General features: G+C 38.2%; 2 protein-coding genes across 2 annotated transcripts; both read left to right on the forward strand.

Annotated features, from left to right (window-relative positions):
* The first annotated feature begins 372 nt into the window (after nt 1–372).
* Nucleotides 373–4,888, forward strand: LOC146387331 (putative G-protein coupled receptor). The gene is made up of 2 exons (XM_084928866.1): nt 373–656; nt 3,020–4,888. The coding sequence occupies exon 2, from the start codon at nt 3,124–3,126 to the stop codon at nt 4,399–4,401; it is 1,278 nt and encodes a 425-aa protein (XP_084784992.1). The 5' UTR covers nt 373–656; nt 3,020–3,123; the 3' UTR covers nt 4,402–4,888.
* Nucleotides 4,889–8,131: 3,243 nt separating this feature from the next.
* cav4a (caveolin 4a) lies at nt 8,132–14,239 on the forward strand. Its single transcript, XM_084928869.1, has 3 exons — nt 8,132–12,015; nt 12,271–12,458; nt 13,355–14,239. The coding sequence occupies exons 1-3, from the start codon at nt 11,797–11,799 to the stop codon at nt 13,503–13,505; spliced, it is 558 nt and encodes a 185-aa protein (XP_084784995.1). The 5' UTR covers nt 8,132–11,796; the 3' UTR covers nt 13,506–14,239.
* Nucleotides 14,240–14,517: the final 278 nt, after the last annotated feature.

Raw genomic sequence — 14,517 nt, forward strand, 5'->3', positions numbered from 1 at the left:
GATCTACTCCACTGAAAGGTGACTGTTACTTTAGTAAACAAAAAAAGAAAAGAAAGAAACTCAGTTAACTAAATTAAGGAAGTACTGTGTGTTAAATGGTAAATGAGCCATTACATTCAAGCAATACACCAGTGTCCTCGTTCTCTGGAGCTATGACGAGAATAGAGGAGCAAGTGTAAGAACAAGAACAGTGTGTAACAGTCACAGCCAAATACTGACTGACTGATGAAAGACAGTGTGTGTGGGACATGGTTAATGTCAGTGGGAGGCGGTTTGATGCAGTCATCTTCGCTTGAAAGATGTGATTTGAACAACCAAAGGCTGGCTCCTCGACCCCCCCCCCCCCTCCCTCGGGCTAGCTGGGCTGCCTCAGTGGACTCACAGCACATCACGATACCCTCAGTCCTCCCAGGGGTCCTCTGTCAAGCCTCTGTCAAGCCTCAAGAGCCTTTTTTTTTCCTGTTGGAAATCAGCTGTTTTCATGAGAAGTTGCAACACAGCAGGATAGTTCCCGGTGGACCATTATGCACCTGCAGCAACACCTGAGTACTGAATTTGATGCTTTTCAAAGTTTCTGAAATATCAGAGTGTTTTGGAAGATTTCTAGTTTACAAGAACTTTTTAAGGACCAATTTTCAAAATGAAAGTGCTTTGATGTAAGTATATAGCTATTTGATTATATAACACTTAACTTTGATGCGAAAGAATATATATTATTCTATTTGTTTGGTTCATTGCTTAAAGTAAAATGCAAAGTAAAGTAAAGCATTTCACTTTCATATTTACTTATTTCATTGATTTATTTTGTTCTATCAGATCAAATGACTGAGACGTTTGTGCAACACTTCCTGAAATTGTTCGAATTTGTTTGGCAGATTTCACTGACACTTCCTTAATGTTTTTTTTCTTAAAGTTGAGGAAGTTTAACACCAAGTTGAGCCATGCCAGAAATAAAAAAAAAGTCTCTCAAATTATGTCATTCAGAAAAACTGGATAGATGATGCTAGTTAAGAATATAACTGTGCATCAATTCATAGGGTTCACTACACATTTAAAACCCACAAAGTCCAAGTACATTACAAGCTTCTAGTGAATTTATTATAATGAATGAATGAATGAAATTATTAACCTAAACTTATGAACTTTCAGCATTTCAACATACTGTAGCACATGGATGGAGTTTTGCAGCTTCATGTTGAAGTGTCATTCATTTTGTATCAGAATGAGCTGAGTTAACAGTTATTGGAGACCTCATTTTTAAATCTAATTAAAATTGGTCAACACTTTCAGTTTCTTGCATTAAGTTTGAACTCTTTAAAACCTCTGCGTATTTGTGCAATTCAAATTCAACAGAAAAGTCAGATAATGGAATAAATGCTCATCACTAACATTATGTAAGCTTAAATACATCAAAATTTTTTGGCTTTTAAAAAGGATTTGTTTGAAAAAGCAAGAGGAGCGATAAAATCAGACAGAAGTATTAAACATAAATGTAAAATAACTACAAATGTTTTGGAGAATCAAATAAAGGGAAACTGAGTAGTGGCTAGAAAAGGTAAACTTGTTCAGAAGTCATTTGTGGACTGAAGAACATCACATGCTGTGCTGCAACTGGAACATGTTGAGAACGAGGACAGCCTTACATAATGTGTATGAGAATGTACATGTACTAGTCCTTCCTGGGGATAAATCTCAGTGCAAACGTGGCATGCCAATAGCTGTCCACCATAGAAGATTACAGCGGCAGAGAGAATCAGTGGATAACCAGTGGATAGAGAGCACATGTATTTAGGACACAGCGTCCTCCACAGCCTGAAACCTGATTATGATTATCAGAACAAGATAGTTAGATACATTTATGGGGAGACACATGAAGGGCAGCACAGACGTGGAAGTAAATGTAAACGCATTAATGTTACATTTGTTACATTGTTTTATATACTATTTCTAGATTGCTCGGTGATTAGGGGTCAGGCGTGTTCTGGTTTAAGGTCTCCTCTTTGATGGTATGGTGAAGGGTGACACTGAACACATACTAATCAATGCAGGCAGTTCACTGCAGCTGGGCTAAAACAAGCACGCTCATTATCTTTCATTTCTAAAGGATGGGGATGGATGGAGGAGAACCACAGTGTCCTCCATGAATTATTCCCATTGATCATGTTTCTCCCTCACTATAGAGACAAAATGTCTTAAACAGCCTAACTAATAAGGTGAACGTCTGTGTGTTTTGATGAAGGTTGTAGTGAGTACTCCTGGATGTTTGTATTTATATATCACACTGCAGAGTATGTCAGATACAGTTAGTGTGATGAGTTGTGATCAATTTGACAATAAATGTAATATTGTATGTTAAAAACTGTTGTATGTAATGCCTTCTGTGGCTCTGGATGTGCTTTTTTAAATGGCTAATGCCGTTGTTGGGATGTCATTAGGGTTATCTGAACTCATGCCTTGAGACTACATATGGCTTTAGGAATGCAGGTTTAAAGTTGGAAATATGTTTAGAATTTATCATTCAGAAATGATCTAATAGGTATTAAATAACCCCCTTAACAGTGCTTTGTGTAACTTATAGCGTGTATTGTTAACATTCTTTGTCCTTACTGTAATCAATATAGCTACTTGTGAAAAGGCCCGTTCCTATCAAAGAACCTGCAAACAATTATCACCCAGCTGCAGGCTATCTGAGCTCTGGAGAGCATTTTAAAGATTTTCAGCCTAAAGCTGTTCTGTTTTAGTTTGCCCTCAATTACCAGCGTCATTTTAAGCTAAAGCAAGTAACTGTTTGAGACAAATTACAAAGGGCTCAGTGCAGATAAAATGAGCAACTACTGGGTGAATACAGACGAGGATTTAGCAAAACTTATTGGAAAGTAGCTCCAAATTTGCGAAATAATACGTAATGCTTTACTAGAAAGTGTTTCCATTGTGCAAAAGTAAAGCCATCTGATGCAAATGAAAAGATGCAAAATTTGCCATTGATATATTTATCATTTTCTTCATTTTGTCTTTACAGAAGTGAGGTGTATTTCTTTTGATGTCTGAAGAACTTTTTAGCCTCATCGCTTAACAATGGGAGACACTGGAATACAGATCTTAACTCGTTCTTTATTATGAATCATGGAAGAGAACAGTTCATTTGTGACTGAGTACAATGAAAGCACCGCCGTTTGGCCAATAGAGCCTTCTGCACCCAGCAGACACTTAGGAAATGTTCCCAGCCCACAAACACGTCTCAAGGACCTCGTGGGATTATTTTTCATGGTGACCCTAAATGTTCTGGCACTTCTGGCCAACACTGCTGTTCTTGTGGTTGTCATCAAAGCCCCTCATCTCAGGAAATTTGTATTTTTGTGCCATCTTTGTGCAGTGGACCTTCTGTGTGCCATCTTGATCATGCCACTCGGCATTGTGTCCAGCTCGGGGTACTTTGCTGGTGTGGTGTTCACTGTGCTGGAGTGCCAGATCTATGTCTTCCTCAATGTAATCCTCATAGCAGCCTCCATCTTCACCATCACAGCTATTAGCGTGGAGCGTTATTACTACATTGTTCACCCCATGCGATATGAGGTCAAGATGACGCTGAAGCTGACTGCAGCTGTGATGGTGATAGTGTGGGTCGCTTCTGCAGGGCTGGGATTGTCTACTGTGTTTGGATGGCCGTCTTATGGCAGCCTGACCTCCGTGAGTGCAGCACACTGCTCACTGTACTGGAGCAACAGTGACCACAGGCGTATTTTCTCTGTGCTCTTCAGTGTCACCTGTTTCTGTCTGCCAGCAGTTGTGATTTTTGCTGTCTACTGTAATATCTACAAAGTGGCCCGTGTGGCTGCCCGGCAACATGGACCTCTGCCCTCCTGGACAAACAATCAACTGAAGCATCGCTCTGACTCAATAAACAGTCAGACTACCATCATTACAACTCGCAATGCCCCACGCAGGATTACCCGAGACCGGCTTTTTGGGGGTGGTAAGGCTGCTCTTACTCTGGTGGTCATTGTTGGGCAGTTTCTAATCTGCTGGCTGCCTTATTTTGCCTTCCACCTTCATTTGATACTTGATGCAACACCCCAGATCCCCGATGACCTGGAGGAAACAGTCACCTGGCTGGCATATTCATCATTTGCTATTAACCCTTTTTTCTATGGGCTTCTAAATCGGCAGATTAGGGAAGAGCTTTGTAAACTAAGGCGCTGCTACTCGACTCGGCCAATGGAATTGCCAGCGTCCAGCCAGGAGGGCTCGGGTCATGAGAACTTCTTGCAGTTTCTCAACAGGACCAGCTGCAGTTTAGAGACACGTCCAAGCTTTGCTACTCCCAGTTCTGGAGGCACTCTGGATTATACTGGGCAGACTGGTTTCAGGATACCAGGACAGATTCCAGAGGAGTTCAGTTAGATTATGCTCTACTGTACCTCAGTGTTGTGCCACAAATAATTGAAAGTTTGGGGGATTAAGTTATTTAAAGATCATATGCAATATGACAAGCAAATTTTTGCACACAGTAATAACAAGTGAGAGACAGCATACAGAAAACAACTGTTTTCGTCTTTGAATCGTTTCTATAAAGATTCAAAGAAGTACTAAATGGACTTTTAAAAAAAGCATTGTTACTGTGGTAAAACAAGCCTTAACGAGTCCTTAAAGATCACTTTAATTTTATTAGCTAGCCTAAAGTAAAGTTACTCTTTATCTACAATCAATAGTTCTGTTTTATGAAAAATAATCAACACAAGTAATTATTACACAATCAAATGTTGTCCTATTGTATTTATGTTCCAGGAATTTATGTAAATGTTATTTATTATACACAAACAGGAGGAAATATTTGTTTTGTTCAAGGATATTTTATTTCTTATCAATTTAAATGTGAAAATAAATTTCTGGCATTTTAATAATGTTGATAAACAATGTTTGTACATTAGAAATAAGTATGAGATTTATATAAAACCTTTTTTTTAGCATGTTGGTCTAAAATCGGATCTACTTTATTCTCTGGTGAAAGATGTTCGGAATTATATACAGTTATGTAAACCGCATGTCTTCATTTCTTCTTCATCTTTTGTATTCTGTTAACATTAACTAATATACCACATAGTTAATTAATCTTACAGAAACAGCCTCTAAGAGTGCACTGGGGCTGCTAGGCTGTTGTGACCATGATTCAACAGCCAACCCAAGTCCTTCAGGGGTATTGTTAAGGTTTGCTTGAGTTTACTTTCTGTAAGAGATAACTAATACGTGCCTAAAGACACTCATTTGCCCAATTTCTGTTCGACATTTTGTCTCAGGACAGACATTGTGGGTTTGAATTTATGGTTTCTGACCTCCGCGCCCTCCCTTTGCCCACTTATGAAAGCACTGTAAGTAAAACTGAGCCCAGTTAAAACATCATTATATAAGCAGAAAATGCCATTTCATAATAGATGAAGTGGTTGTCTCTAATACCACTTAATATGAGTACATGAGCAGATTAACAGCAAAGAATTTGTATGTTTCTGTATTTACTTACAATCAGCTTGGCAATTGACTTCTGGTGTATGAAGTTATTCTTATTAAACTTTGATGTTTATTTATTTAGATAAGTCATTAGAGACAGTTTGATGTTTCTGATGATTTGTCTGTTGTGAATATTTTGAGGCTATGCACAGCTTTCCCACAGAGATTAGACTTTTGGGATAACATCAGGCAGACATGCTTATGTGGACAAATGAAAAGATAAACCAGTAAGCCAATAAATTAAATACATGGTGATTTGCAGAGATCTTAAAGAGAGAAATAACAATTGGAAGAGTGACAACTGCATACTGAAAGGCAGCAGAACAGATAACTCCTCAACACACACACAATACACAAAATGTAATGAGACACACACACACACACACACACACACACACACACACACACACACACACACACACACACACACACACATGCACGCATACACACAGTAACTGAAATCCAGTTTATAGACATCTGGATATGTTAAAAGTGAGATAACGCTGCCTTTTTATGGTGTCTGGCTGTAAACACGTTCAAGTAAGTGCTGCGGAGTGTTAGTCTCTGATAACATTGGTGTTGTTTTCACCATGTGTGTGTTTGTGTATGTGTGTACATGTTTAGACATCTTTGTGAGGACAGAAAATTGGCATGCTACTATACTTGCGGGGACCAACAGTCCCTTATGGGAACAAAATGCCCATCCCCACAAGTTTGAAGGCATTTTTGAGGCTCAAATGTGGTTTTAGTTACAATTAGGTTATGGTTAGGTTTAGGCTAAGGGTCAGGGCTAGGCAATCGTTTTTGAAGGTTAGAGTTAGGGTAGGCAGCTAGGGAAAGTATTATCTCAATTAGATGTGCTCACTAAGATATGTGTGCGTGTGTGTATAATTAACAAAATGCAATGACTTTCAAAACATTTAGATCCCTACATTTATCGGAAAATACAGTATAAAGATAAAAAGACAAGAGGCAAAGCTGGACGTGGCAGAGTTGCTAAGATTTTTGTGATCAGGATGGACAGCATTAGAAGTGAGTATATCTGAGAGACACCTCAGCTTGAGTCTTTTGGAGACAAAGAGACAAGGCTGAAATGGTTTGGACATGCGCAGAAGAGGGACAGTGAATATACTGCACAAGGGCTGTTAACTATGGAGGTGTCAGACAAGAAGAAAAGAAGAAGACCACAGAGGAGCTTTACGGGTGCAGTGGAGGAGGGCATGCAGATTGTTGCCCTGACAGAAAACTATGCCAATAAATAGTTCATAAATAGTTCAATGTGAAATTGCAAAGGATTTGAGGATTTATAGTTCATCCCATCATTAAAGGATTTACAGAATCCAGAGAAATGAATACACACCGGACAAGCCAGATAACCAATATTGAATGTTTGTGACCTTTGGCCCTTATGTCACACTTCATAAAATCATATGACGAGACACATCTGGTCTCAGGAACCGTTGGTAATAAAGGTGGTTCAGGTGAGCTTTCATTGAAAGTCCACAAAGGAAAGAGACGACTGGACAAAGAGGACCAAAGGACTATTGGATCTTAAAAAGCTCCCTTATCCATCAGGGGTTACCACAGCAGATCCACATATTTGATTTGGAATTAGATTTTAGTTTCTTGGGTTGTTTTTTTTTAAATGATGCCCCTCCTGCCACAGCCCGACTTTGTGCACTCTCTCAGAATTGAACAGGCTTCACTTGTTAGGAAAATGTGCAAACCACGACAGTGTTTGTGTGCTACAAAGTAACACATCACTTTGTAGCAGATATAATAATGTTTTAAGTAATAGTTTGTAATGTGTTAAGACAAGTAACACATTACAAATTATCACATTACTTTGTAGCGCATCAGGTCATCACATTACATTTTTCACTAACACATTACAGTAATGCATTACTGTAATCAATTCAGTAATTACATTACATTTGAAATAAAATTACTTGCATTACAAAGTTGTCTGGCTGGCAGTTATCTGCATGCTGGGTAAATACAGTTCCACCCAGCATGGATTCCTGCACTTGCACTATGCAGGAGGAGGAAAATCACAGCGTGACACAGCCATACTGCTTAACAATTAAATAACATTTAATATGTAATACATTACTGTACTGAATAGTAAGTATGGTGAAAAGACTTAAAATTCTTCCCTTTCTATACCCAGTGCTGTTTGTTTGCTGAAAGGCCTGCTTTGGTGTTTCACAAAAGGATGAATGATGCTCTGACATAATAATGGGAGAATCACTTCAGAAGAATCAAAGTGAGAAGGTTTGATTGATGGTGCTGTCAGATGGTGCGAAACAAATTATTTTACCAGAACTTCCTCTTATACAGTAACAGCATTTTCCCAGAGTTTCCTCAGAAGTGCATACAAACTAACACAACAGGTATTTAACCTTGTTCGCAGTAGTCACAGAGCAAAACCTCCTGCCCAGTTTATTCACAATCGATAGAATAATTACTGTCCAAAAAGCAGGAAAGAATGTAAAACAAACAAAGCTATTGATAAACTTGATTGACTTATAGAAAGCCACATTAAACACTCAATAAATTGTTTTTTTTTATTTTTAAAAAATATAATTTAAAAAGAGAAAAAAGTAAATGGATTCAAAATTCAGATTATTCTGACATTTAAAATGGCAATTTCTTTCCTTCATTTCATTTCCATTTCTGCTCTGCATTTCCTTTTTGAACTGACTTTAATGAGTCATTTCACTTTCTGCTGTTACCCTCTCCATTTAGCCTCTCAAACCAAAGGAACACAGATTAGCTGTGTGATAGGATGTAAGGAGTTCTGCAAATTGGCTGCAAATTGACACATCTGGTCAAATTATGCAAAATAAAATAATTCACTCAGATAATCCTGCTCAGAGAGCAGCAGCAAGAGCAACAGTGCTTCACTGACATGAAGTCCTCTTGGCATAATGTAGATGGTTAGCAACCAGATGTTTTTCATGGAACTAGTTCTGTCTAATCTACTATATTTGAACCAGTGTTGCCAAATGCTTTATTTTTATATATATTTTTTATATTTTAAGCTTAGGTTCCAGCCCCCCTGGGACCCCAAACTGAATAAACAGAAAAGAACTGACTGGATGGATATTTTAAGCTTTTCTGTTATATAGTCATGCCAAGTGTTGGGGATGCCGGTGCTTCGTATCAGAGCTGCTTTGCTGACCTGCAGATGTTCATACATGATACTGTGGGAATCATGACATAACGGTCAGTCTGACCTATTGTGCTGAAAACAGCTGGACCGGCAGGTGCTGAGGAGAAACACTGTCTGACATCTCTTGTGCCCCACATAAAATGCTACTGCTGGCAGAAAAGGATCTGAGCTTTAGCTGGCGTTAAAATATTAGATGATTTAAAGCAAACATAGTATTTCTCCACTCAGTGACATTAATTTCTTTATTGTGTGTCTGTGATTTGCACAGTTTTTCCTCTATTTTAGTCTATAAGGGAAAATGTGATAATGCAGCATTCTTCCACATTATATTTGCTTTTACAAGTTCTTGGACACAACATGCATGATCACATTTGATTTAAGTTGTGACAAAATAGTACTGTCTGTCTTTGTTTATCCTACTAGTCTGAAGTAGGTGGACATCAGTTAAAAAGAGGATTTCACGTAATTCCACGCGCCAGCTGGGATTTAGCAAAATTTGACTCAGAATGTAATGACAGTTGCCTGGCTGTGTGAGTATGTTCCTGGGTCACTCTCGACCAAATCTGATCAAACCACGTCTACACAGCCCTCATATAAAAGGTTTACTAAACAGGAAACAGGAAGCTAAAAAATCAACACCATCAGAGATGAGGTGATGGTTCACGTGGTCCTCTGCAGTGAAGTCTTCATGAAATCTGCACCTGACTATGGGGGCTGGGCCCTCTGACGCTTCACTTCATTTAGAAGGATGAATAAAAGAAAGTCCACAAGAGCATTTGATTTGCTGCTCTGTATCAGAGCTGTGACTGCCATTATGCCCCACTATGAAAGAATGAACTCATAAATGGAGGCTAGTGTGCTGCTCTACGTGTGTTGCAAAGCAATATTATCGTCCTTGAACCCTTAAACCCTCATAATAATAAAATCTGAAAATAACCCTTTCTCCTAAAATTTTCTTTCTCTTTTTTTAGCTTTAAATTTACCTATTTGAAAATACCTAAACTGTGACACTATTTCTTTACAGTGTTTTGTACTCCATGCAATTTATATAAAAAGAAAGTAAGTAGTGTAATTTGTTATATAAAAAGTATAAATCATGTTCCAACTATTACATACAAGTTTATTAAAAAATATGTTTCAGTAAACATGACAAAGACAGTACTGCTCCCAATTATTTGTTTATTAGCTGAAGCTTATCTTATCTTGCAAGCCCTCAGAATTGTAGTCTTGGGGTAAGAATAGCATTATTCAGTGAGCTGGGATATTCGTGTTTCTTTTTCTATCTTTCCCTCATGGTTGCTTCTCCCCTCTCTCCCTATCTGGCTGCTTCACACATGCACTCACCGTCTGCTGACCTCACCTATGAAGCCGGAAACAAACAAACCCCATCTGGTGAAGTGTGCAGTCCATTAGCATACCATTGTCTCCTGCACCAACACAGGAAATTCACTGTCATCCATACACTGTGTTCTCTCTCTATCTCCATCCAGCAGGCAGAAATTATCATTACCATGGAGACCGTCCAGTGCTCATCACAGAGTAGAGCACTTATCCCCAACTCTGAACAAATGTACAGTTTGTTACATACTCGATAGCAGGTTGTTACGTAGCGCCATGTTCATTCAGTCTTTCAGATCAGGCTTGGCTTTTTCCCCCCATTTTATTTCTTTCTTTAAACAGTTTTTCAGGATTGAAAAGAGCAAAACTTTTTAATGCATTACTCTTAATATTGATCAAGATATGATTACTCAATTTTTATGTGCTTTTTTTTTTTCTTTTTTTTTGGACATAAAGGTAAAGGGTGATAAAAGTTACAAAAGCCATCATCCATTTACAGCCATTAGAGACAATCTACCATTTCATACTGCAAAAGTTTAATTCATTCAACCACATATTTACATTTAGAATATTGTGCAACCGTTTGTTCAGAACACCATCTACAACCGTCAAGCCACTTATATACAATTGTCTAATTAAACTTTGGATAGGAAGTCAGAAAGACCACTGCTATGTTCTTAAGAAATTAAATACGTTAAGTTTTGGTCCTTATATTTAATTTGCTCATCTTAAACTCATTTAGTTTTGAGCCAGGGAACGCATGGAATGTCTGGTTGGAACTGTGGGCTGCCATTATGTAAATCCTGATGTATGCACTGTGATAGCCCCTGTTAGAGTTAATGAATACAACCTGGCCCATCTCTAAAAGCTGGCTGCCTCAGTTTTTGCTCTCTCTCCATCCACCCAGCACCATGCTATTTGCCTGGCTGATATAAGCTTTTTTTATTTTAGGTTCTACATTGTACAACATCATACACCAATATTTACTGTATAGATTTTGTTTCTTAGTATCTCTTGTGTATGTGTTGCTTAGTTTTGTATATGGTCTGAGTGGATGAGTATTTAACCTACTGATAGCAGTGACACATGATGTATATATTACGTGTACAGAACTGGATAGCATTTCAGTGTTTAGATTAGGAACAGGCAACGATAAGTAGTTAATTTCCATAAAAGGTCAGATAGGGGCAGTGTTGTCTCATAGTTAAAGGCTTTTTAGATGCAGAAGTAATGGAGCCTATGAATGACATTTTAGAATCAGCATGACAGGAATTCCAGTATCACTGTATATGTTCGGTTGAAATCCTTTTTAGTTCTGCATCTCTGCCTTGTTGTATTACAAACAACTAAAGTAAAAGATGAAGGAAATCCTTTAGTTTTAGTCTATGATATTGTAGGGTCATTGCAATGCACGAATTCCTGAATTGATTTTTTTTATTGTTTACAGTTGCCAGTTAAATAAAGCTGAATTGACATTTATACTTTAGTGTCTGTCTGTCCCACTTGGGCGTATCAGTGTATACAGAGCTATCTCTGTTCATGCCCATAGTATTTATATCCTCCTCCCATATCTTCCCACAGCAGAGGAAAATGATCTTCACTTGAAAGACCATCTGCAAATACCACCCAGGGCACTGTAACGTTCCCAATATAACCTCCCGGCACAGCCGGCTGGGCTGTTCCAGTCAATGGCCTCACACAGTCTGGAGTGTTACTAAAGTAACAATTTCCCACTCTGTTTTTCTTTGGTTGTGGTTTTTTTTTTGCATTTAATTAACACCATGATGAAAGGGGACGATTCAGAGGAAGTGGATATAGATTTGGGGGACTCCAGTGACCCTGAAGACTTTGAAAATGGGGAGCAACGTGAGACACTGTGGAAGGCCTCTCCTGCTATGGAAGAGGAGGAAAACATTCACACGTCTACACTAGTGGAAATCAGTGATACCAAGCCTCTGATTAATGCAAGAGACCCCCGAGGTATCAATGACTGCCTTAAGGTATTGCATTCTCTCTGCAGTAGCTCTATTAAACTTTATCTCGCTGTCTATCTGTACATTTGTCATGCTGCACATTAGCTGAAAAAAACAGAAAGCACTTAAATATTGACACAGGGGACCAAAAAGCTGCTTTACTGATTGCACCGCTCTCTAGTGGACATCATTTATCTGCAAAAATTGAATCAAGACCCCAAAGAATACTAGCTATTGATTTACCTCGGTAGCACTAGCATCAGTCTCTCTTTGTTTCTTTAGGTGACATTTGAGGATGTTATAGCTGAGCCGGTATCAGTGCGGAGCGGTGACAGAGTGTGGATCTGGAGCCATGCCCTGTTCGAGGTGTCTAGGATTTGGATTTACCGGATAGTCACAGTATTTTTGGCCATTCCTGTGTCAATAATCTCTGGACTCCTGTTCGCCATCCTCAGCTGTCTTCATATCTGGTAGGTTTAGATTCGGACCTCTAGGTTAGTAATTAAGATTTTTGTTTTCAATTAAAGTAATGTACAGGTGACCTTTTGTGACCGCTTACTGAGCCTAACATTACTATACCTTTTAATCTTTCTCCAGTACACATCATACTGTGGTATAGTTGCAGGAACTAGACAAATTTTTCTTCAGCTTAATTTTTTTTCCTAACCATCGTAAAAGACTAAGCCTTCCTAAGACTGACACATACAGCTGCGGTCAGAGAATATAACATCCTCCTCCATAATGGTTGTTATAATTATAAACTGACACAGAAATGAACCATGCCAACATAAGTGCATTTTGCCTCTGTTGGGTGGCTCCCTAAATTGGCACATGGTCATCAAAACATATCCGAACCTCCGGCCTCGAGGCTAAAGAGCCACCTGATCCCTCTGGAGATGAGACAAGAATCTGAGAAATATTGATGGGGAAAAATTTTCTATAATGCTATTAAAGTGTCACTCCATGGGTGATAGCTTCTGTGGCCTGGAGGGAGCTTTCAAATCGCTCAAAGAAATGACCTCGATGATGTCAATTAAAACCTTGTGGTTATGTGAAGTCTGAAAGACATGACTGCTGAAAGGTGGGAGGGGTCTGATTCAAGCCCCCCTCCAATTTTGTTTTGGGAAGCCAGGTGTTTTCAGAGCTTTTCTGCATTAGGATAACTTTAAGATGCCATATAAGTACTAATCTCTTCACTTCATTGTTGAGAAACAAAGTGTTATAGCAGAGTGTTATATATTAATTCAACATGAGAAATTAGAAATAGGAAATTATTACTGTTACATATTAAAACAAACAAAAAAGCATTTTTTTCCCTGTGATTTAAATGATTTTCTTTGTCATTTTTGTGTCTCTTCTATGACAGGTTGGTTAGTCCCTGTATCCAGTGTCTCCTTATTGGCACTCGCTGGCTGCAGAGCCTATGGAGCATTGTCCTTGGTGTCATTGTACAGCCTTTTCTCACAAGTGCTGGAAAATGTTGTGGTGGCTTCAGCATTCACCTGGCCAAAGAATGAGACTCACACGTGAGAAGCACTTCAAGACTGCAAATGCTCATTGACATGGACAAGTGCACTTACTGTTATGTGGTCACGTGGACCCAAACCAAGCAGGCATTTTATAAAATACTTTATCCAAAATGTAACACCCATTATTTATAGCTATTATTAAAGTCCGATAGTATCTGCTGAGACTTGAAGTAAAAAATCAATGGTGATGCAATTCTTCAATTCACATTCAGGATGTGAAACCATTTTAGTGACTCTTTTTGCTCAGCATGTAGTTCTTTTTTCACTCTGAGGGATTATAGTTTAAGAAATGCATGCAGAAATCATTTTTTGCAATTTGAATATTACATAATATGTAATAGAGTTTGGGCTTTTCAAGATCTAGGTTTGAGGATGTATGAAAAAGGGGCTTTAACAATACTTTGTCTAGTCAGAAAAAAAGAGTTCAGTTACCTTGTACCAAGTGTTGAAATGAGTTCTACTTTGTCAATGAAAAAATATTTGAATGTGCAAATATCTTTCATTTCACAATTTTAATTACTGGACATGAGCTTCTCCTCTATCACTGAAAGACCCGTCACACTATCTCCACAGCTCAGTTGTGGTCATAGAGAAAGAAACTTTATTATTGTTAAACGTTTAGCATTGAACAGAATATCAAGAATATATTTCTGAATAATAATAATTAATATTTGATGTATTGTCCTAGAAGGAAATGAAAGTAAAAGACATGGTTTAATATGGTTTTTAAACTAATACACTTTTAGACTTATTATTGATATTAAAAAGACATTATTAAAGCATTTTTCAAATACAACGTTGATATGCTCTTTTGTTGCAACATCCCTAATATAAGGTTAAGTTTTCCTGTGTCATCTCTTTATCTTCTTGCTTGAAGACAAATGACCATGCAGGGAGATACTGTACATCTAGTTAGTTATTGTGATGTGTCAAGATTGCCTACAGTACATTTAGCAATTTGAGGCAGCAAACACTTGATTGAAATAGGTGTTTCTGATGT

The sequence above is a fragment of the Perissodus microlepis genome, chromosome 5 (genome assembly GCF_051167445.1).
Source record: "Perissodus microlepis isolate ML-2025 ecotype Zambia chromosome 5, ASM5116744v1, whole genome shotgun sequence".
NCBI classification, from domain to species: Eukaryota; Metazoa; Chordata; class Actinopteri; order Cichliformes; family Cichlidae; genus Perissodus; species Perissodus microlepis.

Excerpts from the sequence above, each read along its gene's own strand:
- LOC146387331 (XM_084928866.1), top strand. The coding sequence starts at position 3,124 with ATGGAAGAGAACAGTTCATTTGTGACTGAGTACAATGAAAGCACCGCC.
- cav4a (XM_084928869.1), top strand. The coding sequence starts at position 11,797 with ATGATGAAAGGGGACGATTCAGAGGAAGTGGATATAGATTTGGGGGAC. Across the intron at positions 12,016-12,270 it reads GTATCAATGACTGCCTTAAG|GTGACATTTGAGGATGTTAT; the intron begins GTATTGCATTCT and ends TTGTTTCTTTAG. Across the intron at positions 12,459-13,354 it reads CTCAGCTGTCTTCATATCTG|GTTGGTTAGTCCCTGTATCC; the intron begins GTAGGTTTAGAT and ends CTTCTATGACAG.